General features: G+C 41.0%; 1 protein-coding gene across 1 annotated transcript in view; it reads left to right on the forward strand.

The window, feature by feature from the left end:
• Positions 1–25,277, forward strand: part of LOC115358772 (voltage-dependent L-type calcium channel subunit alpha-1D-like) — a 68,070-nt gene that overhangs the window by 26,451 nt on the left and 16,342 nt on the right. The window contains 25 exon segments of the mRNA XM_030050780.1: positions 509–681; positions 1,545–1,697; positions 2,767–2,963; positions 3,359–3,462; positions 4,985–5,154; positions 9,310–9,397; positions 9,650–9,676; positions 10,191–10,351; positions 11,224–11,449; positions 11,563–11,770; positions 12,762–12,882; positions 13,137–13,208; positions 13,211–13,285; positions 13,424–13,625; positions 13,900–14,029; positions 14,751–14,810; positions 16,409–16,515; positions 17,405–17,492; positions 17,605–17,712; positions 18,234–18,286; positions 18,409–18,555; positions 18,647–18,848; positions 19,381–19,539; positions 19,789–19,899; positions 21,206–21,289. Coding sequence (XP_029906640.1) covers positions 509–681; positions 1,545–1,697; positions 2,767–2,963; positions 3,359–3,462; positions 4,985–5,154; positions 9,310–9,397; positions 9,650–9,676; positions 10,191–10,351; positions 11,224–11,449; positions 11,563–11,770; positions 12,762–12,882; positions 13,137–13,208; positions 13,211–13,285; positions 13,424–13,625; positions 13,900–14,029; positions 14,751–14,810; positions 16,409–16,515; positions 17,405–17,492; positions 17,605–17,712; positions 18,234–18,286; positions 18,409–18,555; positions 18,647–18,848; positions 19,381–19,539; positions 19,789–19,899; positions 21,206–21,289 — 3,226 coding nt within the window.

The following is a 25,277-nucleotide window of genomic DNA, read 5'->3' on the forward strand; positions in this document are numbered from 1 at the left end:
ATTAACAAGACCTACCCTCCTTTTGTATACAATGCACCTTTAGTGTTAATACCAGTAAGTATTACAACGTATTGCCAAGAGGTTACCATTTAGGTTCCATATAATGCATTGATAAATTTCCTGTTGTTATTGTTTTTAGAACACGTCAAAATAATTAGAAGGAATTACATTTTGTTGCCACCTACTAGATCTCAGGTATTTGCTTTACTAAAAAGTGTTACCAGATTTTGTTGTTGTTAGTGTCCTAACACAGGAAAAGACAGCAGTATAATCAAATGATGTTGAACCTAATTCATGTGAAAACTGCACATCTGTGTTGCTTGGAAGTGCTAACCATCTGCTGTATCATAGCCTTGAGACGGAAAAAAATTGCTTAGGTTAGCCTCTTCTGGAACATAGTTCAGGTACAAAACTCAAAACTCAGAGTAGTTGTTCTTGGCAGACTAATAAAAAAAAAATAAAATGTGCTTTATTAGAGGTGTGAGGCTCTTTCTTTGTTTTCCGACAGACTGTTCAGTGTTGTCTTGGAGGTTTTGACCAAAGATGAGAAGCCAGAAGCTGTCGGAGCTAGTACCCACCCGTCGATGCACGGCCACGGGGGCAAGCCAGGTGGATTTGATGTTAAAGCCCTTCGAGCCTTCCGTGTGCTGCGACCCCTGCGGCTGGTCTCAGGAGTACCCAGTGAGTAATGACCACCTCTGAACTGCACATGTGAAGACGCCTCTCAGCCTCACAGCCCTCCTCAGCCCTCCTCAGCCCGGTCTCTCCAGCTCTCTCCCTCAGATTTGCCTTGTTTTACTATTTCATCTTCTTTCAACACATCGCCAACTCCCTTTCCTCTGAGTGCTAGGGAGTGTTTTGCCTGAATTATTTGCATTTGCGGGGTGAGGGGTTAAACATGATGAGTCCATATGGCCTGTGTGCCGCCCCTGAGGACATTTTTTCTAAAAAAAGACTAACAGTATAAATCAATGCCTTGGAGACATGAGCTCTGGATGTAATAAAAACAAACCAACTGAGAAAGACAGATTTCTGAGCTTCATGGTTATAGCATAAGTGCACGTTCTTTTTATATAACATAAACCTGATCACAAATTTAAAACAAGAGCCACACAAAGGAACCCTCTTCTTGTAGATTCACATGGAACAATGTTGATGAACTAAATTTAAAATCTGTTTTGTGTCTTCATTAACCTGTCATGATGTTAACCATGTCAACCTTTGTATATTTGGCTTTTTCCTCTCTCAAAAGAAGATATAAAAAAATGATATGATTGTGATTAATTAAAAAAAATATTCAAGAGTGAGCAGTTCACTTATTTGCATGTTTATTTAGACATTTAGAAACTAGAGGGAGATGCAACAAAAGGACAAATTCATAAATTAATGGACTGTCTGGGCATACAAGAAATATTTTTGCAATACCAGCAAGCCTGGTTTCAGCCAAAATAAGTTATCCAGTTTGTGCATCACATGCATGCCTTCATACACTGGCAAAGCACACCCAAGCTCCATATAACCTGTGTATTTTCCTCCTTGCTTAGGTTTACAGGTGGTGTTGAACTCCATCATTAAAGCCATGGTCCCTCTCCTTCACATTGCCCTCCTGGTCTTGTTTGTCATTATCATCTATGCTATTATTGGCCTGGAGCTTTTCATCGGTAAAATGCACGCGACCTGCTATATTCCTGGCACAGGTACGCTCTCTTGACCGCATGTCAGTTTGTCTGAATCGACTTTTCTCGTACACAGATTATTGCAAATATAAAGATACACTTCAGTTTGATCGCTAACTTAAGATAAGCCTAATGCATGCTCTGGGACTGTTATACATTCAGCTCAGTTGAACAGATGTACAAGAGTCTCCACATTCGGATACACAGTGTGACAAAATAAAACAAGCCTATGTGCGTTATTGCCTCACATATTGTAGAAAGCTAATTCAGTCTCCCAAAAAGTCAGCCAGTGCTGCCATCATATTATGTTCAATCAGTTTGTTTTGACTGTTGGATTGAATATGATAGGTGTATCTCTAGTTGCAACACTACCTGGAAAAAGAGAGGCATGGCATCAATATATCAAGTTCTATGAACAACGGAAAGATGGTGATGGTGCATTTTTCTACGAGCTAAAATGCAAATCAGTCTGTGCAGCTCCTATTTATTTCAGAGGAAACCGCCAGCACATGAAGCCTGTATATTAACCTGGAAGTAGAGCTGACGTTTCATCAAAATATTGAAATCACGATATGGCTAAATGCAACATCCAAATTGCAGGAACTGCAGTTTTTGATAAAGGTCAAATATGTGGCAATACATCATTACAAATGTAGTATTGTGGTGCTACAGAGACGCCCCGGCCTACAGTTCGTATTCCCCAGATTTTAAAAAGTAGCAAAAAAAGTCATAAAAATCCCGTCATCATTTTTTTTTTTTTTTAGTGCAAATGAAATTCATGATAATAAAATTATCATTCCCATCAAATGCCAGTAAATGTCTGTCAATATCTGTCAAAATGATAATAACAATAACAATAATAATAGATTTTTAATCATATTGTTCAGCCATCCTTGGATAACGTTTTTGCAGTTTGCTGTGGTTTGCACTGGATGTCACAAAGAATTTTGTGCTTTTATTGGTGACAGAGAAACTTTTAGAAACAAGACGTTGTGTCTTAAAATCTTCTCAGTTATTTGCAGTAATTTCAGCATTGGCATTAAAAAAATTAGTGATTTCCAATCCCGCCTTTCTTCCTCTCTTCCTGAAGATGTGTTAGCGGAGGAGGAGCCAGCTCCATGTGCAATCTCAGGGCACGGGCGCCAATGCCCCATCAACGGCACCGAGTGCAGGGAGGGCTGGCACGGTCCCAACGGTGGCATCACCAACTTTGACAACTTCATGTTTGCCATGCTGACGGTGTTTCAGTGTATCACCATGGAGGGCTGGACGGACGTGCTCTACTGGGTGAGTCCCTCATGGTCCACCCAGTTCAATGACCTGTGACTCCCCACATGCCTTCAGCTTAGATGTCTGTTTAGATCAGACGCAAAGCCAGGATACAACTGACATGCTGATGATGAGGCTGTTCTAGATGCATCTGTCCCACCTCTTTTATTATTCTTATCTGATCTGATTAATTGTTTGAATTCATTCAACAATTCATCGAACAATATTATCCTTGCACTCTGTCAGTATTCCCACAGAACCTTTTGTCCAAAGCTACTTTATGCTTTCTTCTCTTCTTTTTTGACATTTTCCAGCTTAAACAGCTGTGCTCTTTTTTCCTTTCTCTTCAATCCTTCTCTTTCTCTCTCTCTCTCCTCTCCTCCTGACCCTTCTGGTGATGCCTGTTCCTCCAGATGAATGATGCTATGGGATTTGAGCTTCCATGGGTGTACTTTGTCAGTCTTGTGATCTTCGGCTCCTTTTTCGTTCTTAACCTGGTTTTGGGTGTGTTGAGCGGGTAAGCACCTCGTTCTCCTCTGTCTCTGCGTGTGTTGCTGTCCGTTAACTGGTTGCTCTTAACTCCTGCAGGTCAATGATGCCATCGGATGGGAAACACCTTGGATTTATTTTGTTAGCCTGATCATTCTGGGCTCCTTTTTCGTGCTTAACCTTGTGTTGGGTGTGCTAAGTGGGTAAGAGGCAGTGGTTTTGGTTTGCAGTGTGTGAAGTGTGTACACAGTGTGCTGTGTATAGGGAGCGGTGTTAGCTATATGCTCTTTGGTACACCCACTTGGCACTGGAGATACTCAAAACACAAAGCCTACAGAAGCATATAGAGACATATCAAGCTAGTGATTGGCTGTAGTAAGGTACAATCTTTAGACAAACGTTGTATACATTTTAGCTGTGCATCTCTGACCTTTGTTGGCCCCCCACTGCCACGTCCTTTCCACAGCAGCTGCAAAGTGAGTGTTTCCTCCCCCGCCCCATCCCACCCAACCTCCTGAGAGAGAAATTAATCTTATTCCTCGCCCTTCACTCCCTCTGTGCTCCTAAGCTCTCTCAAACCTCAGTTTGCTTTCCCAGCTCAGAGGAGTGGGGGTGGGGTATTACAGTAGAATTAACTCTGGATGGTTGACCAGCTGAAGCACAGCCTGATTTTAAAGGGGAGGATGCAAAAGTCAACAAGGTTAACATAATCATGAACTCAGACACTCTAGCAGTCCTGTCAGTGGATTGAGATGGGGCTAATGAATGAACATCCCAGGTTCAGGCTCCAGATTACTGACCAAAATACAGTCTTTGTAACCGAATCAACATTTTGAATATATTTTAATATGTATACATTGAATAAGATTGTGTCATTTTATCAGATATGGCTTCACTACATTTTTAGTGTAGCTAGGGGTCTATCAAACGTCGTTATTTTTGTCAGAATTCTTTTTAGTGATATGCATCCTATTTTCAGATAATGAATTTCCACTCATGTTAAGCAATTATTCAGTCATAGCCTAAACACAGTTTTTGCATTCAGTGACAAGTGTGACTTACCATGCATATCTTGACCGCACTTTTTGATTTCTTCCAACACTGTATGTAGTTTCTGTAGTATCTACCAGTTGTCTTTGTTGTATATAAACTGTGAACTGAGATGTGGTGCAAACACTGCATGTCTCTTGAGGCATTTTTTTTTTTTTTTTACCTCTGTTTCTTTTTCTGTATGAATAAGATGCTCTACTATGGAACCAACAAACGATACACTAGCTCTCTGAATATAGTGATGTGTTGTCATTCAAAGGTGTACATCTCCCTCCAGTGGCTAGGGTTACAAAAAACACACAAGGCATTCAAATTGTTGCGGCTGATGTATTGAAATATGTACAAAATGCAGTTGCTGGAAAATTTCATGACTGAGTAATCTTCCATTGTTGGTGGTGACTTAAACTCATTGCTGTGTGCTGTTTGCAGTGACAGTGTGTTAATTTCTGTGTTGGTCTATTTTTATTAATTTGCGTCTGTGTGTGCTTCTGCGAACCCAGAGAGTTCTCCAAGGAGAGAGAAAAGGCCAAAGCTCGTGGAGACTTCCAGAAGCTTCGTGAGAAGCAGCAGCTCGAGGAGGATCTGAAGGGGTATCTGGACTGGATCACTCAGGCCGAGGACATCGACCCCGAGAACGAGGATGAAGCCGATGAGGAAGGCAAGCGCAATCGTAAGCACCTACTCCTACCCACCTCCTTCACACACTCTAGTACTGAAGTCACAATGAATTGGCATTTTGCAAGCACATTGCCTCTTTAATGTTGTGTATTTCCTGGATTCATTTCAGTGTGACTTGCAGCTAAGATTGCTTGAAGACTAATGCTGCACTGCCATCCCATTGCCCTTCAATATATTTGACTAAATGAGTGAAACTGTTCTGTTACATCAAGGAAAGCAGCCGCCAGTGTGCATTATTGCTAAGGTTCTTGGTTTGAGAGGTTGTTTACTCTAAGTACAGGACGGCATGTCTTCCAGAGAGCATAATGTCATTGTGGGAGATTTGTGAGCTAGAGTGCCAAATAATATAGCTCAATACAGTGGGATGAAACTAGATAATAGACTGATAGAAGATCATATTCCACCCTGAAACACAGTTTAGAAAAATGATATTGGTGATGCAGCTGCATGTCTAGGACCATGTTGTTGTTTGGTGGTGTATGTTTCTTTTTCCTGCACATGTTGAATGTAGGCAACTTGTTGTCATGTTCAACTGTTTCCAGCACAGCTACAACTCAGTTTTCCAGAAGTAGATTTTCAGTAGTCTAAAACATTCAGTTCTTCAGCAGCCAGAGTCCAGGCTTTCTCCTAGACTCACCTTTTTGTACAGATGTCCAACAAACGCACAGGAAGAAATCCAAGACAAATAACACGAATAATATTAATAATAATGATACATAAGGATGAGAGATAATTTCTTCAGTGATGGTAACTTTGCCAGTCCATTATGCAATGCAGCCGCAAGACATGTGTTTCGAGTAAGGAGCATAACTCTCGCTTTTTCAAATGGAAAGACTTGCTCTCTTGCTCTTACTCTGCTACCGCCATTGATCTCTCCACCTACATAAAACCATCTGAATATAATAACAATAGCAGGCATGTTCTCTAAGGGTTGTCAAAAGGCATTCTGGGAAATGTAGGAAGTGGATGAGGCAGGTTAAGGGAAAGTGGATACAACAGAAAGGTGAATTGCAAAGTTTGCAAATAACTCAAGGGATACATTGAACATCACAGACTGATGGTATGTATAGTGTGTTAATAATGAAAAATTGCATGCAGTATCTGTTTCGTAGCTGTACTATCAGGTAAGGACACTTTCTTTGGCTATTTTACACTGACACACACGTGCACTTGCTTACACACACTCCCACGCATTGTAGAAGCGCTTTGACAAAGGAGCAGTCTTCCTCACCGGGGTTGAATTCAAGGATTGGAAAAAGTGTTTGAGTCCAGACTGTTATACTTTCTTTAACCTCAGTGCATGCTACTGTCAGCAGTCGAGCGCTGTGTGTACCACCCTAGTTTGTCTGAGAACGGAGAAAGGGAAAAAATCATATTATACTTGAGCAGAAGAAAAACTCCTAATCCAAATCCTCTTTATATAAGCAGCGCACACGATGCAGAACAGAGAAGCTGCAACTGGCTCCACCATATAGTTTGAGTGGAGGATCTCTCGTTTCTGTCTCTCCACCCCTCTGTCTCAGCTGGAGCTCAGCACCATCTCCCATCGGACCATTAAATACAGATATGAGCTTTAGAGAAGACACTCCCTGCCACCAGTTTGACTTAAGTCTACATACTGCTTCACTTCTGCCACTTCCCACCTATCGTCAGGGTGTCTGCACTGTAGGTCCTTAAAAAGTCTGAAACTGAAACTGAAACTCTGAAATTCAATTGGATAAATATTTGGTTTTAAAATCATTAAACAGTTTTAAAGGAATTCTCCAATGGGTTGGAGAAAGTAATCTTTTTCTCACTTAACCAGACTGAGATATAATATTTGATACCATTTTCACCTCTGTACATCCAGTGGGTAGCATCTTCTGTTAGCTTAGCATAAAGACTTGAAGTCTATGGGGGTCACTAGCCTATCTCTGTCAAAGTGAAAAAATAAACCTTACAGCTACTCTGAAGCTCTCTTATTTGCGCAATTTATCATGTGTAGCATCATTACCGTCATTAACATAAACATCCACAGCCAACAACACTTAAAAATGACACTGTGAGGCCAGTTTGAGGTTTCTGGAGCTTTGAAAAAGGCTCATTCTCTGAAGAGGACAGTCCACGGTGTTTTCCTTCAACATCCATCATGGCTTTTGGTGTCTGTCAACAGGATATGAGCCCCTGCTGACATGTGAACATGCAAATGTTTTAATTTGCATGGTAATATGTTTGCATCGGGCCTCGTCACCTGCAGGTGGTCATTGTGACTAACAGCTCTCTGTGTTGTTTTTCTACCCCTCCTCAGTGTCTACAGTCCATGTGGCTCCCGATGGTGTTGTCATTGGCTATTGTCATTTTGAATACTGCTGCCGTGAATGTTGTTGTGGTGGTTTGTCTGCTCTGACCCATGTTGACCGCAGCCCATTCTCGCCCCCCTTGTTCCTCTGCTCTGCCGTTGTGTCTCAATGCATGGGCTTGCATGCATTGCACATGAAGGGGTGACTCTGGCTGATCTCACTGAGAAGAAGAAAGGAAGGTTTGGGTGGTTCAGCCAGTCCTCCGACACTCATGGTAAATCCTGTGCTTTCCCTCCAGTGTTGAATTGTATTGTGAGTGTGTGTGCGTGTGTGTGTGTGTGTGTGTGTGTGTGTGTGTAGGAGTGCATGTGTGTGTTGGATGCCCTGACCGATCTGACTGACACACAAGGAAATTTTCAGATTTTTACTGAAAATAAGATCAAAGTGATCCCTGAGCTTTGATCCACCAAAATGGAAAGATTTCTATTTTTTTTTATTTCTCAAAGCAGCAAATTTGACTTATTGCATTTGCTGATAAACACCATACTGCTGTCTTGCATGCCATCTTGTACTAGTGCAAAAAATATCGGGTTCACTTCCATCTGTCAGTGCAGAACCTTTTATTTATTTACTCAAAAGTGTGCTGCTATTTTCTTCACAATGATATCATTGAATATATTTGTAGGGAATAGGTACAGATGGATATTTATTTTCAAAATGACCAGTAGTAGCTGAGAAATTCCAACTGCAGCACCTTCAGTGAGTGTGTGCTTGTGTATGTGTGTGTGTGTGTGTGTGTATGTGTAATGCTTCATTATGCTGCTCATGCTTTGCTATTGTGCTTGACCCTTCTGTCTGAACATCACAGTCTTTTTAGCTTTTGTTTACCTCCTTTGTGTCACTTCCTCTGTATCAATCCTCCCCCAAGGCCTTGTGTTTCTAACTAAAAAAGGCCCAGCCTGTACTACACTATCCCGCATAAAGAGGAGTCTGGAGAGGAATAGAAATACAGCTGTGTTTGATAGCAGCCACACCCCATTTTCCTTTCCATGTCCCATTTTAAAGCAGCGGCTCAGTGTGAATATAGGCAAAAGGCTAAACCCAGATCACTACTCCAGCAGTCAGCAGTATTCGCAGAGCTGAGAGCTGTCTGACGACTCGGGGAATCAAAGCGAACACTCTCACACAGGCTAAGCGGCGGCGTGCGCTCTCGACAGACCGTACTCTCTCACACGAGTTAAAGCAGTGAGACGTTTCACGCAGTCTTAATCATCACCTGTCTTCCAAAGCTGCGGCAGTACTTTGAGAGTAGCATTTCAGAGACAGCTTTAAGAGCTCTCTCCTCCTCATTCGGCTCTCTTCCTCCCTGCGCTCCTCATTGTCTGCATCAGTCAGCCCTCATACAGCAGCTGCCCAGTCGCCTGTCCCATGTCAGCTCCCATCCACTGGCTGGTAAATGATAGTGATGATGACAATGATTGCACAGCAGCAACACTTAGTGCCTTCCTTTCTGCGAGGTTAGATAGTTTTGTTGCTCTTGGAAGAAAAATTATAATTTTAAACACCCAGACTGTTTCTGACACACCTGCATATAGTTTGATGAAGTCCTTTTTAGCTCTGCTGATTTGCATGTTTTTTTTTCTGAATATTCCTCAGAAAAATGCCTGGTGTCATGCAGGCAATGTTCATTTCATTTCTATTTCAATTCTTTCCCCTGGATGTGCTTAGTGTATTTGAGGGGTATTTGAAAAAAGTGTGTGTGTGTGTGTGTGTGTGTGTGTGTGACTTTGTTATTTTTTTCCTAGTTATTTATTTATTCATTTATTTATTTTTTGGGTGCATCATATGTGCTTTGTTTGCTACCGCAGCGAGCGTTCCAGCCAGTGAAACAGAATCTGTGAACACAGAGAATCCAAATGGAGAGGATGAGAAAACGCCGTGCTGTGGACCTCTATGGTGAGAAGTTAGAGCAAAATACATACCGCCGTCTACGTCAGCCTGTGCAGCATCCTTCACTTCTTAATTATAAAGTTGTAAAACCAAATACAGTAAAGTTGCAGTTAACTGTTCACTTTAATTGGTGTAATTTTCCTCTGTCGGGCGCACTCCATCTTGTGATTGATTGCTAACCTGTATCTAACTGTCTACAAACTAGCCTCGGCCTGCTACCCACACTTATAAACTTTGACCAATTCTTGATTCTTTCAGTCAAAAAATTTCAAAGTCAAAGTTCAGGTCAGTATACACTCTAATGGGTCTGTGTCTCTGCATGATGCATGCAACTGTTGTTGTAAGGTTTGTGCCTGCGTGAGATTGTGCAGTCTTTTATTTCAGTAAGTGCTTGGCTTTCATGATTCTGCAGAGATTTTTAATGAGACTTTACTATGGATGATAAATCAACGGCCCTTATAAAGTCAGCATGTACCATAAGGTATTTTTAGAGGAAAGCCTTACGCAGGGTTTTTGAGCTCATTTACTGTACAGTGTGACTTGCAAAAAAGATATTGACGCAGTTCCCCTATGGCCCCTTCCTTTCATCCTACTGCATTCATATTATTTAGGGAAACGAGCCATATTGATTTGCTATAAAAAAAAAATAAAAAAAAAACACTGGGGTGATATATTTATTCCTTTGTTTAGACATTATAATTTATGAGGCCAGATTCTACGTGCTACTGACTCTCTTTCTTAGTAAAACAAGTAGTGGTAGTATTACTTTTTGTACTGACGTTGCTTCTTTTTCCTGCAGTCGGCGCTGGCGCCGCTGGAACAGGTGCTGCCGCAGGAAGTGCCGGTTGGCAGTAAAATCGGTGCCTTTCTATTGGCTGGTCATCATCCTGGTGTTCCTCAACACTCTCACCATATCATCAGAGCACTACAACCAGCCTCTGTGGCTGACACAAGTGCAGGGTGTGTATACATCTGCACTGCACATGAAGGGTTTCATTCCAAAAGGATATAGATCTGTATTTGGCAAAATTTACTGCCTGAAATTCATGAGTGACTATTTCAGAACTACTGTGCTCAAAAACAGCCACTTTGTGGATATCCTGTTTACAAACTTCTTAAAGAGACACTTCACCCAAAGCACAAATGTTTTCCCATTTAGCCCTAGTTCAATCTATCCAGATTCTTTTTTTATGATAACTTCTTTGGCATTTCTTCTTTATTAGACAGCCACAGTTTAGAGACAGGGACGAGAGAGGGGATGACATACAGCAAAGGGCATTGGCCAGATTTGAACCCAGGCCACTGCAGCTTTGCCTCAGTTGTACATGGTATGCGCTGTACATGGTGAACTGCCAGGGTGCCCAAGACTCTGACGTTTTCTTTACACATTGGCCCACTGATTTCTATCCAGATAGTTGCTGTGTAAGATGGCAAGGTTTCCAGCCTGCCGTGATCTTCCCTGTCTCATGTCACATCAGTACAACAACTGTTTCCTGTCAAAAAAACACTGGAAAACTGTGTATCTGAGTGACTTTGTACTCTTTTGGGGTGGATAAATACAGTTTGCTGGTGTTTGCATCCCCTCTTCTCGACTGAGGTCTGTGAATTATTGTGATTATCCGTGTCATTGTTTTTGTAAAGAGCTGTTGCCGCTGAGTTTTCACATAAATTTTTGACTGTTTGAGTAGTAGCTCTTTAACCTATCATGTGTTTCATATCTGATACTAAATGTATATTTCACTTATCTCACACTGCAGTACGTATATGTGTGTATTTTTTTTTTTTTTTTTTTTTTTTTAATTAATGTACTATGTTTTTTTCTGGCTTTTCAGATGTAGCCAACAAGGTGCTGCTGGCCCTGTTCACATGTGAAATGTTGGTGAAGATGTACAGTCTTGGGCTGCAGGCCTATTTTGTGTCACTGTTCAACCGTTTTGATTGCTTTGTGGTGTGTGGAGGCATCACCGAGACGATTCTGGTGGAGCTGGAAATCATGTCGCCCCTCGGTATCTCTGTGTTCCGCTGTGTCCGCCTGCTGAGGATCTTCAAGGTCACACGGTAAGACCGCTCACGTGCTGTGTGTATCTGACCATGAGTGTGTGTGTGTGTGTCTCTGTATGTGTGTTTGCAGTGTTCAATTAATCATTTCTCTCTCTCTCTGTCTTTTCTAGGCACTGGCAGTCTCTAAGTAACCTGGTGGCTTCTCTGCTCAACTCCATGAAGTCCATTGCTTCCCTGCTGCTGCTGCTCTTCCTCTTCATCATCATCTTCTCCCTGCTGGGCATGCAGGTTTTTGGCGGCAAATTCAACTTCGATGAGACGCAGACCAAGAGGAGCACCTTCGACAACTTCCCCCAAGCTTTGCTCACTGTGTTTCAGGTGTGTTTGTGTTCTGATGTTCAGTCTCAGTCAGTGGCAGTCGGTGTGTCGTTGCTCTCTCATCGACAGGAGTTGGAATAGTTCGGCTTGATGTTGGCGATGAGTCTGCAGCATAATTGAAAGAGGGCTGGTTATTGGCAAGGACCTCACAGCACAGTGCATATCATAATACAGTATGGTTCACGGTATTGATTTGATATATTGCAGTACTTCACAGAATTGACTGAAAATGTATAAATAGATCTTAAAATGCCACCTGCTGTGTAACACCTCAGTAGACTAATGGATGACAAACTCACTCAAAACTGTTTAATTCTAAATCCCCATTCCAATTTATAAAGAAAATAGTACAATGCTTTTAACACAGCATACTGGATTATGGATGTCATAACCTCATATGAAAATGAAGTGCATAAGCGGTACGTATCAATATAAGGTACCAGAGAATTGACAGTACATTGGTCCCTCATTTATCGCGGGAGTTACGTTCTAAAAATAACCCGCAATAGGCGAAATCCGCGAAGTAGTCAGCTTTATTTTTTACAATTATTATAAATGTTTTAAGGCTGTAAAACCCCTCACTACACACTTTATACACTTTTCTCAGACAGGCATTAACATTTTCTCACTTTTCTCTCTTGTTTAAACACTCTCAAAGTTCAAACCTTCGTAGAAAAATAATTCCAGTATTATAGAATGAACGTATTCTGTACTGTACAGGAGACACGGCACAGAGGAGATTGATTGACAATGGTCTACAGTCCCTTAGCCAATCAGGACGCAGAACACAATGCGCTGTTAAAAAAAAAAAAACATGCAAAATTACACAAAAAAAAATCCGCGAAACTGCGAGGCCGCGAAAAGTGAACCGCGTTATAGCGAGGGACAACTGTATTGCAAAAAATTGTGTGACACTAGTCCTCTGTATGATTTTTTTTGCACACACAGAGCATATAATCAAGGTCATGTTGTTGTGGTGTGATCCGTTCAGATCCTGACTGGAGAAGACTGGAACGCTGTCATGTATGACGGCATCATGGCGTACGGTGGCCCTTCCTCCTCAGGGATGATCGTGTGCATTTACTTCATCATCCTCTTCATCTGTGGAAACTGTATCCTCCCCCTGATGCTCACACACCTTTAGCTGCTTCACACACAACACTTTCTGAGCTCCTCCTTGCAAATGGTAGATTCAGATAGATACAGCGTATTACACATTAAGTATACTGCACATGCATATATTATTAGTTCATTTGGGATAAATTGCATCACTTATCTTGCTCTCAAACCTTAACTTTAACTCCAACCCTCGTTTTAGTCAGTATTTTCAATGAAAGAGTTGTCCTTTACCGAACACTTTGTCTAGATATCCTCCTGAATGTCTTCTTGGCTATCGCTGTGGACAACTTGGCAGATGCAGAGTCTCTCAACACAGATGAAGGAGACAAAAAAGGGTGACCTTTTTTTATCTTTCGCTAAGTCTCCGTGTGAAAAATAATAACCGTGTTAATGTTAGTAACACATTGCTGGCATGGTAGTAACTGCATGCTGCTTTGCTTTTTTTGCTTTACAGGGACAAAAAGGATGACGATAAAGATGATAAGGTACTGCTGATTTCGTTCAAACTCTGATTTACTGTTACTTTTTGTGGAGTTGAGTGCAAGTCGACTGTTTTCACAACTTTATTTGTTGACCGTAAGGAGGAGGAGGAAGACAATGATGACAACGCAGTGGAGGAGGAGGACCCAGAGGTTCCGGCAGGACCTCGGCCAGCCATCTCCGAACTGGTAAAGAAGGAGAAGATCATTCCCATCCCAGAAGGAAGTGCCTTCTTCATATTCAGCAACACCAACCCGTAAGAAACTCTCACACATATACATACACATAGCAGACATCTCTTCTCTTGTAAAGACTTTATATTGTATTATGTACTTCATTATTTCTTTTGCCACACCTGTCTATACTGTGAAATTATTATGCACTATGTCAAACTGATCTGCAGATACTCTCTTGTTATCTTCCTGTTTGTGGACTTGTAAGATCTTATTGTAAGAAAAATGTATATAAAAAGTTAGTAGGAAATACAACAGTGATTTCTCTTGCTGTGCCGTGTTTTCTTGGTGCTTCAGGATTCGTGTGGCATGCCACAAACTCATCAACCATCACATATTCACCAACCTCATCCTGGTGTTCATCATGCTCAGTTCTGTCTCACTCGCTGCTGAGGATCCTATCCGAAACTTCTCAGCACGCAATATTGTAAGTCCACAATCCCTTCACCTCCTTCGCCAAAGAAATTAATCTGTGACTTTCAGTTGATTGTGTGGCAAAGATAAGCTCATCACAGGTGACATTATGAATTCATATATCTTCCAGTTTTAGTGTTAATGTGCCATATTTGGTTTGTTTAGTGTCATAATAATAATTCTTGGACAGTGTTAGTAAACTCTTACCCCAGCTCCTGTGTTCCTCTTCAATGCAGAACACTGTATTGATTGAAACTATATTAGAGTAATTAAGCATTATATATTATTATAGCTTATTGAATTTATAGATGATGTATTCTTAGGAATTATTACATTGGTTTGTATATTTATATATATTATATATAATAAATGGCTGTGCACACCAAGTTTCTCCGGAGAAAAACTATTAGAGCTATGTTATCTTGTCTTATCTTATCATATCTTATCACTATTATTAATTTCATTTGTGACATATGGCAAATAATGCAAGAGTGAGATAACTGTAACACATTAACAAATTAGTGCTATAACTCATAAAAATAATATAGAATTTGTAAATAACCCAAATTGTGATGTGTACAGACACACACAAACCTTATCCAGAAAACATGTAGTGAGTGTTTGTTTTTTTTTTTTTTTTTTTTTTTTTTTTTTTCTATTCAACTTGTTCTGATATGTTGTATGAACATGCACAATGTACTGTCTGTGTTAAACATGTACGTTGCTTTTTGCAGATACTTGGTTACTTTGACTATGCTTTCACGGCTATCTTTACTGTTGAGATCGTTTTGAAGGTAAATGCCCTGTGTCCCCTGTCCGTGCTGTGACTAACTACACCCCAATAACACTCCAAACGTCTCGTTGCCTTCCAGGTCCTAGGCTATGCAGATTATGTCTTCACTAGTATGTTTACATTTGAGATCGTGTTGAAGGTAACCCCTTAAATGACAACGAGAGCCTTGCTGCATTCTCTCCTTGTGTGTCACCTGCCACTCAGTACAACCTGGCTTGTTTGTTTCCTTTCTCTTATTTACTTTTTCTTCATGGCACCTCTTTTAGAAGAAAAAAAAAAAAAAACAAAACATTGGAATTTTCATTAGCAGCTTTGCACACACTAACACAAACACAAGATTTGTTCAAATTTCACGAATCAAAGAGCTCATGTTGGGGGAAGGAAACATCGACATTACATACTCACATCGGTGTCATGTCATATTTGGGCAGTCAACGCTGAAATGATTTTGAATTTTGATGATGCAGTTTTAATGCAGATTAAAAAAAATGCCACTCAACTCTTTGTGCAGTGAAACAAAACATTTATGGGCTGCTAAGCCGCATGGCATTGGCTGAAGTTTGAAGTCATTTTCAGGGAGGTGTTCAAAGATGTAAAGCCATCTCCAGTCAAAGCCGACTCCATGCCTCTCATACTGACTGCTCTTCAGATTACCCATAAAAGAGGGGGCAAAATCAACCATGTTCCTGCTGAGCATGGTTCAGTCTGCTATCCCTGACTGAGTGCATAGAAATGTGGAGTTGGGCAAAAGCCTGCGACGTCCACCGCTGCTTGATTTTGAATTACCGCTCTGCGACTGTGCTCTTGGTTAGCACTCCTCTTCTCTCTCTATCTCCCCTCTCTTGCTGGAGGTTCTGCAGGGCTCTACGTTTTCATGCACTCGGAAAATGAATCCTTTATTATGATTTGAACAAGAGTTATTTTGGCTGGTTTTTCTTCTCTGCCTGCTGAACTGAAGTTTTTTAATTGGGAGCTGCTTCCCCTTACTCTAAACTATTAAAGAACATAATGGAATGTGCTTTAAGATGACGGTCCACATGAATGTGACAGTAAGGGCATTCTACTTTCCAATCACTATAACTATAGGCCTTGCAGGTAGTAAATATCCCTGTTCAGCGTGGCAACAAACTGCATGTTTTATTGCCTCGTTCCATAGTGGATTGTGAAATGAATGACTTACTACTACATTCATGTAGTTAAGGGCCGTGGGGGTGGCGATGGTAGCTTTAGCCTCCTGTTTTACTGCTCTGAGCTCGCCACCCCGAAGCAGAGTGATCTACAAGAGTGTGGAGACGTGTGTACAGAGTGTTGTGTGCGTGCGTGTATGTGTGTGTGCGTGTGTGTGTGTGTGTGTGTGTGTGTGTGTGTGTGTGTGTGTGTGTGTGTGTGTGTGTGTGTGTGTGAAAGGGAGTGACTGTCATTTGCAAGTATATGTGTTTTTAACATTTTTGGATGTGTGTCTGCGTCCTCAGAAGTGTGGGGTGTAACTGTTAAACTTGTGTTTGTGTGCGTCTAGCGTGCAGCGTGTTTGATGGTGTGTGTATATGTGTGTGTGTTTTTTGTCATTTTCTCCTCTAAAGTCCTCTGTCTTCTCCCCAGATGACGACTTATGGAGCTTTCCTCCATAAAGGAGCCTTTTGTAGGAATTACTTCAACCTGTTGGACCTGTTGGTAGTGGGAGTGTCGCTAGTCTCCTTTGGGATTCAGTGAGTATCCAGAACACACAGATACACTTCAGACAGGAAGGAGCCAGTACATGAGGCCTCACTATGTTTTTTAAGATCCCATGTAATGTTATCTCACATAGCTAGACCTGTGTGAATCAATTTTCTCACCAGAAAATATTGGATGACGAGATCCCGTGGATCCAGAGGCAAACATTTCGATTTGTTCAGATTGGCTTTCTCAAACTCTGCTCAAAAATTAATGTAGTGGTGTGTTTACCAACAGACTGTGGTAAAAATTTAATATTTTAAACATGGCCAACAGCTTATGATGCTTTACATGGGAGGGAGAAATGTATAGTTGCATTTGTCTGTCCTCAATAATCCATATGTAACACCTTTAAGTGAAGTTTTTCTTTGTTTGCTAGACTGTTTTTTTTTTGGTATGGGGAAGTTTTTGGTTATAGGGAAATAGTCAGGTGAGCACTGGCACCGTGCTCCAGCCTCTCCCAATTTTATAGGTTTGAAGTCGTGTGAATTATGATGATCATATGCAGAGCCTTGGCTCTTTTCTAAGCAACTGCTCTGCTTCAACTTCTCCAACCATCTGTTATGTTTAACGCGGAGGTCATGAGGATACATGAACTATCATCTTGCTGCCTTGATTTTATGTATTTGCTGTTATAACAAAATGTTTTGTGTTGGGACATAACATGGAGAGCGATCATTCAGAGGTGTAAAGCAACAGCAGGGAAACAGCTTTATCTGAGGGTGATGGAAATTTCTGGCGATTTTATGGGTTGAAATTTTTGTTTTCACCTCCTAGTGCAGCAGGAGGTCACTTTTTAATATACATTGTTTTCAGGTGGTTGAAGTACTTTACTTTAATTGACTTTTTGTAATGACACTGCACTCCTCTGCCGTGATCCAGGTCCTCGGCCATCTCAGTGGTGAAGATTCTTAGGGTTCTTCGGGTTCTTCGACCTTTGAGGGCTATCAACCGAGCCAAAGGCCTAAAGGTGCGGCCGTGCCACTGTCGTCCTCCAGCTCGTCCACACCGCTAACCACAATTACAGACGCTGTTTGTCTGTCGGTGTAATCTACTAACACTCCTGTCACTCTTCATTGCAGCATGTGGTCCAGTGTGTGTTTGTGGCCATCAGAACCATCGGGAACATCATGATTGTCACCACCCTTCTGCAGTTCATGTTTGCCTGTATAGGGGTCCAGCTCTTCAAGGTCAGCAACTCTGAGGCTGAAAACAATCCGTATTATGCGTGAAAACAGAGACAGTAAAGGGATAATCCACAGATTATCATGTTTACGCCTTAATGTGATAATCTGTCTAATATTTTGTCTTGATTTTGGCGACTCCTTTGGTGATAAGCAGTCATTATTTTGGCATTTTTTTCATTCATTATAGGCACTGACCTAGTATACTGTAATATTGAAGACATTTAGAGTAGACTATTCCCTCCTATATTACCCTATGCTCTAATATTTATTTTTATATTCTTATCTAAACATGAAGCACATCACATCCTGTGCAGCAGATGGTGATAAGACAAGAAGTGTAAAAAAAAAAAGTGTAAAAGCTTTAATGAATTGTGCATAGGTTGAGTCACTATTGTATGTTGTATGAGATTGTAACATAGAATAGCAAAATGTTCATGCTTTTATATGAACATTTGTAGCGTATTATTTTAAATTAAGGGTTAAAGTATGCACTATTGAGGTGTTGTTGTTTTTTTCCTCCATAGGGAAAGTTCTATCGCTGTACAGATGAAGCCAAGTCAAGCCCAGAGGAGTGCAAGTTAGTTTTATTTCTTTATCTTTTTCATTTTATCATGTACCACCAGCTGATTTGGCATGTAGTGTTCTTGTGTAGTAATAACTGTAATGATTTGTCTGTGTCGCTTGTCATTTTGCTCCTAGGGGCACCTACATCCTGTATAAGGATGGCGACGTGAATCAGCCTGTCATCCATAAACGACTGTGGCACAACAGCGAGTTCAACTTTGACAACGTCCTCATGGCCATGATGGCTCTGTTCACTGTGTCCACGTTCGAGGGCTGGCCGGCGTAAGACACACATTTCCTATTCCCACGTTTTGCTGCACTTCACCTTTGTTGTTGCGACACACGCTCTCTCCGTTGCTATCTCGGCTCCCAGGTTGCTGTACAAGGCCATCGACTCGAACAGGGAGAACCTCGGCCCCATTTACAACTACCGCGTTGAGATCTCCATCTTCTTCATCATCTACATCATCATCATCGCTTTCTTCATGATGAACATCTTCGTAGGTTTTGTGATCGTCACGTTTCAGGAACAGGGAGAAAAAGAGTACAAAAACTGTGAACTTGACAAGAACCAGGTCAGAGTCAACCTATTTACACTGTGTCATTATGTGTGTGTGAAGGACAGTGTGTGGAGGAAGTGTGCAGGTTTTATGTGTGTGTCCAGAATTGTTGATTACATAACATGATAAGCAGTAGGTAATCTGTATATATGTATATTATTGTAAATATTTCAAAATAGATTTTCAGATTTAAATGAAGACATTTCTGATGAGATTTATCTTCCAGTTGGTATATTTACATACAGGAAATTTCTAGGTTTGTGGTTACTGTGGGTAGAGAAGACTGTACCCCCTGGTTGGAGTTGTATTTGGCTGCTTTTTAATTTTGCTTCAAACACTTTACAGTGAAAATAATAAAAGATAAAAGAGTTTCACTAGTTATCTGTAGTCTCTACTATGTCACTGATTATTATGTATTTTAATCAGTTATATTACCTTGTTTTAGTTACATTGTAGAATCTAAGCTTATAACAACAGGCTGAAAATTGGACCATCATGTCTTTTCTCAGTTGTGCATTAAAACATCTGTCCATGTGTTTCTGTGCAGCGTCAATGTGTGGAGTATGCTCTTAAGGCCCGACCGCTGAGGAGGTACATCCCTAAAAACCCATACCAGTACAAGTTCTGGTATGTGGTGAACTCCACCGGCTTCGAGTACATCATGTTTGTGCTCATCATGCTAAACACACTCTGCCTGGCTGTACAGGTAGGACGTCCCCCTGCAAGCACGCCCTCGAAACCCGCTAGTTAGTTAATTTCCTAAATGCTGTAAAAAAAGAGCTTAGTTATATTTTGTGATTTTTTTTTTTTTACAAGATCTGACACTATCTTTTGTACCTCATATTTTAATGCTTAAGTGTAAATTTAAATCTATATATCTATATTGTTCATATTTGTGAAAACAATAGTAGTTCCTGACGTCCTTTTCCCTCATTGCTCCATCACGTCTCTGCAGCACTACGGCCAGTCGGCGCTCTTTAACTATGTAATGGACATCCTCAACATGGTCTTCACTGCTGTCTTCACTGTGGAAATGGTTCTCAAACTCATCGCTTTCAAACCCAGGGTGAGCCGCCACACACAAACCACAAACCCACACACCCAAAACACGCACACATACACAGGCTTTTAATACACCTTTATTGTCACACAATTGTATTTTAAATGCTGAAAAATAGAGCATTATACTTTAAAGCTGATGTGCATGTTAGTCTGTGTATGACTTGTGTTTTTATACGCTCCCCTCGGCTGACAGCTCTTTGTTCAGAAGAAGGACAGGATGCTAGTAAGAGACAGAGTGGGCTGCAGTGCTGATAGAGTGCTAGATCTCTCTGAGTGATACTCTGCTGTCTTTGACTGGAAAGCAAAGCTTGCAGTGAGAAACCAAGATCTGAGTCTGGAACGAGCCAACATTTTGTAGCTGTAAAAGAAACAGTGCTGATTGTCTTTTATTCTTCCTTTTTTTTCCTCTGAAATGTGAGCAAAACAATCAGACAACAGAATTCCTGCATCATATGTGCTAAAAAATTATAATTGGCAAAAAAGCTGCAATTCTTAATATTCATTTAGATCAGCACATTCTTAAGTCTTCTTTTTTTAGGAAGAATATCATTCATATGTCAGGGTTCAGTCAAAGTGATTCATGCAGCTCAATGCAGTTCAATGAGATTGTATTTATAATTGATGCATTGATGCAATGAATGAATTGTTATACCTTTAGGGGAACAGTAGCACCTAATGTATATTTGTTGAGTTCTTGGCGGTCGTGTTGTGATGTTACTTTATGCATCTAGTGCATCTTCTAGTACTATAATATCAGCGCACTAGTCTGATATACAAAGTATATCACTAGTCTGATATACGAAGCACGAGTTGCAGTGTGTTTTTATGTTATCAGTATCACTAAAGACAGATTTCAGCATGAGAGCTAAGACGTAGTATGGTGTGTTAATCTCACGTCCATCCTTCCACGTCCCTGACTTCATTCAGGGGTATTTTGGGGATGCCTGGAATGTTTTCGACGCCCTGGTTGTGATTGGGAGCATAGTAGACATTGTTCTCAGTGAGATTGATGTAAGTAAGCCCGGCTGCATCGAGCCCCTCTGCTCTCTGACCTCTTGTCTGCTTTCCAGGCACCTCCTCAGGTTTCCACGGCAGGATTGTAGATTTCTGTCTTTCCTCTCTGAAGCCTTAATACTTCGTTGTCTCTTTTTTTCTCTCTTTGTTTGTCCTCCCCTCGCCCTGCCATTTCATCAAACCTTTTCACGCACTGTCTCTCCTCCTCTCTGCTGATCACCTGTCTTTATTCTCCTCTCTGTCTCTCTTTTTCATTGACATCTTTTTCCCTTACGTGTTACGACTTGCATTAACAGCACTATTTCACTGATGCTTGGAACACGTTTGATGCCTTAATTGTTGTTGGTAGCGTCGTCGATATTGCTATCACTGAAGTTAATGTAAGTACTACTTTTTCTGCCTTCCATGTGGAACTGAAGCCTTACAATAAAGCCACATGGCCGCCAGCGGTACCGTTCACCCAAGTTTCCATCATGCTTTTTCAGTACAAAGTAGATTGATATTTTCTTCTGTGTTCAGCTGCACCCTTCAACTAAAAAAAAACTCAGCTAAGAGCTACCCTGTCGGTGTTGACTTGCTACTTAGCATGATAAAACTTCATGCCATTATCAGCAGAAAGGTTTGCACAGTGTAGTTTCACTGCGATCACACAGCGCCATTGGCTTTTTCTGTAAAGCTTCAGTTTGACTTTTATTCATGTACAGTCCCATTGCTGGAAGTACTCTGTTTATAGTGAGTTAACCTAGTAGCCTCTCTTGCTGGCATATTACAGCTTCTGCATGTCTGTTTGTCAATAATGTGTCACAGTACTGTTTGTTACAGGAATCATGACATATTTCTGAAGAGCAAGCCGATGGTTTACTTATGATGTGACAGTGACAGTATGTTTCAACAGAATGTGTCTCACACATTTCTTTGCGAGCCTAGTCCTGTGTTTGGGTTAGAGCAGCTTGATTCATGATGTGTCCGCCTGCCTGGTTGTCTAATTCTTACTCTTGTTCATTTTGTTTCCATAGAAACTTGTAGAGGCAAGTATGGCAATGATCCAAGTGTCTTTTTGTGTGTAACCTGTTTTATAACAACTTTATCTTTGGGACCCCTTTACAGTGCTAATGGATTAAGAACTAAATTAGTCATCTAATGTTTTATTGACTTGGGCAAAAGTAGAAAATCCTGCAGTGCAGTAAAGTGTAGATGGCAATCGAAAGGTTGTTTCAACACTGATTAAAGCAAGGCAAAGTCTCTTTCAAAATTCATGTCAAGACTCGATAAAATGGTGGATGACTACTTCTCTACTAACTATAAAAAAAAATACTCTTGTTTCTATGGCTTGGCTGGACAGTGTTCTGCACAACCCAAAGAAAAAAAACAAAAGACTAGATTTCTGTGATCTATTTTGCTGTGTTGTGCTTTGGGTATACATGGTAAAAAAAAAAAATGCTGCTGCAGATGTTCAAATTCATAGTCTAAGAGGCAGACACACACCAGGAGGAGGAACATTTCACCAGTGGGTTTTTTTGTGAACAGATATGGTTAGACCGTGCTTATTATAGGTGCGGTGTACCAAAGTCTCACTGCTCAACCTGCCTACCATCCCCACAGCCCTTCTGAGTGCTCTAGTTTCTGAGCTGCAGTGCTGTTTTTCTGGAGTTATATTTCATATCTCAGTGTTTCTGTGTTTGTGTTATAAAATGTGTGTCTGCATGAGTGTCAGTGGATAAGCACTAACCATGTTATAATGTTTTGTGACGTGTAGGTGATCTGTTTTTATGCATGTGTGTTTTATGTGTGTGCACTCCAACCTGTGTGCGTGCGTGTCTGTGTGTGTGCATATGTGTGTGTGTGTGTGTGTGTGTGTGTGTGTGTGTGTGTGAGTGAGTGAGTATATTGTGTGAATGATAAGTGACATAATGTTGAATTCACAAGGCCTTTCATAATGGATCTTGTGAGGCACCTTTCACCCACCGCAATTTTTTCTGGTTTGCTGTCATTGCATGTGGCAACTAGATCAGATATTACTATTCCTTTTATTCTGATCTACGATCTGTTGTTTTTTTATTTTTTGTTTGCATTTTTGCTATTTGCTTGCCTGTACATATGCTTTGAGTTGCGTGATTGATTAGCTCCCCACCTGATCACCTCTCCAAACGCATGCTGAGGCGTGTCAGGCTCGTCCACCTCATCCCCTAACATCCTGTCCATGTCCCGCCTCTCACAGATGGCGCTTGGCCACCCGCTCGATTCCCCTCCGGTCAGTTTTCTCCATAGAACCTGTGTGAAGCTTGCCCTTTCTCTCTTTCCATCCTCTTCTTGATCTTTACCTCCAGACAGAATGGCCCTGGAGCTCAGAGCTTGGACGTATCCATCCTACACAGCGCTGAGGACAGATGTAGAATCAGTAAAGCTCGTTCTCTGTTTGAAATCTGGCAACACTTCCCTTAATGCTGTGTAGGCCACCACAGCTTGATGTGTGCGTCAGTAGTAGGGAAAATCGACCCAATTAGGTCGTGTAGTGACAAAAGTGTGGTGTATATGAAAAGCTTTATCAGCTTTATTAGGCTTAAAACTCAGATAAGGCTTCAATTACAGTCCTCTAATTAAAGAAAAAGACTACACATTCGTTCATGATGCAGTTATCAGGTAAGATCCTGTGAACTGAAATTTCACCAGCGGATTAGAAGACACTTAAAGTGATCCTGACGGGTGTAATATCACTATAACACTAACGGTGCTTTGATGCAGCTGAGTTTGAGGTTCTTTGATGATCTTGTGTTTGTGTCTTTGTGAGTGATTGTCTCTGTGTTCTGTTCTGTCTTCCTGTAGTGAGCTCTTAAAGCTCAGAAATGGAGCTCATGTGTAGAGCAGGTGTGTAGACTCCAGTCAGGTGCATGACCACTTCTACAGAAACTATCTCTCTCTCTCTTTCTCTCTCTCTTTACATTACTGCCTTTCCTATTTGTCTGTTTTCAGTATATCTCAGTCTGTCTGTTTTTATTTGTTATTATCTCTGTTTTCCTCCCACTTCGTCCTCTCTCTCTTTCTCTCTTTCCCTCTTTCCCTTTCATCCGCTCATCTCTTTCTGCACCGGACTGTGAGAGCGCCCTCCTGTGGCAGCTTTGTGGCAGGGCACTGTTGACATGCATGGGTTGCTGCAATGCTATCAGCATCACTTATGGCTCCTCATTGTCAAGAAATGTCATGCGTATGTGTGTGTGTGTGTGTGAGAGAGAGAGAGAGTGTGTGTGTGTGTGTGTGCAGTGCTTCTCTGCAACATGGCAATGCTCAAACGCATGCTCCATCAACTGCTGTGGCCAGGATTACCTAAAGAACCTCCTCAAGCTACTTCTACATTTTATCATTTCTGTTCATTCTGCACTTCATTCTGACAGTTTTGCGAAGTACTGTGCCAAAGGATTTGAATGAAGCCATATCTGTCTGGAGTATCTCTTTGTTTTCAGTGCTGAGCCCTGCCTTCTGCTCACATTAGGCCTATTCACTGTTGAGTTACTCCTGTTCTTTTGCTGTAAAATTGTATCATAATGCAGGTTCAGCATATGCATCACTGTGATGGATCCTATTTATACTTTATTACGCACCTGGCCTCTCTCTGTATACATTGCACACCCTGGATACTGCCAACATCCTATAATCTATGGCCGTTATTACTAACTGTTTCATCAAATAATTTTGCATAGGTGTGGATTTGTGTGAGAGACTTAATAGATCGATTCTTTTATGTTCATCTTGTTTTGGTCCAACATTTGTTTCATTCCAGCCACTTAAAAGCCTCATTTTCAAAACAACTTGGTTACACAAATTCATTACAACCCAGATAAGAGTGAGATTGGAGTTGTCTTATACTGTTGGCATTTTGTCTTGACACATAGTCAATGACTGATACATCTACTACAGCCTTATGTGTGGTAACAATGATGCATCATGCACACAATGTGTGATTTTTGTCTGGTCAAGTCATATGTTGATGTGTATTAGCCTGTATCTCAAGATACAAAGATACAGGGCTATAAACATGTAGTTAAGAATCCAGGCTTTGTGCTGTTAACAATCAGAAAGCATTTTTATCATGACATGAATTCATAGAAATGTCTTACGTCAGTCAGTTAGCTTTTCATTAACATGACCACCAAGCATTTCAACCATAAAAACCATACAGTCGCATCAGTCACAGCCATTACACGGGGGAGTGATAAAGTTGTGTGCCAGTCTTAAATGTTAATTAGTATTTAAGTAAGTCCATGTTGTTTTGTCAGTGTTACATGCAATTGTAAGTCCCACACTGGATTTTTGTTAAGCGTTACAAACCTATTGTGTGGCAGTCTTAAACGTTTAAAGCATTAAGATTCTTTT

This window comes from Myripristis murdjan, chromosome 5 (genome assembly GCF_902150065.1).
Source record: "Myripristis murdjan chromosome 5, fMyrMur1.1, whole genome shotgun sequence".
NCBI lineage: Eukaryota > Metazoa > Chordata > Actinopteri > Holocentriformes > Holocentridae > Myripristis > Myripristis murdjan.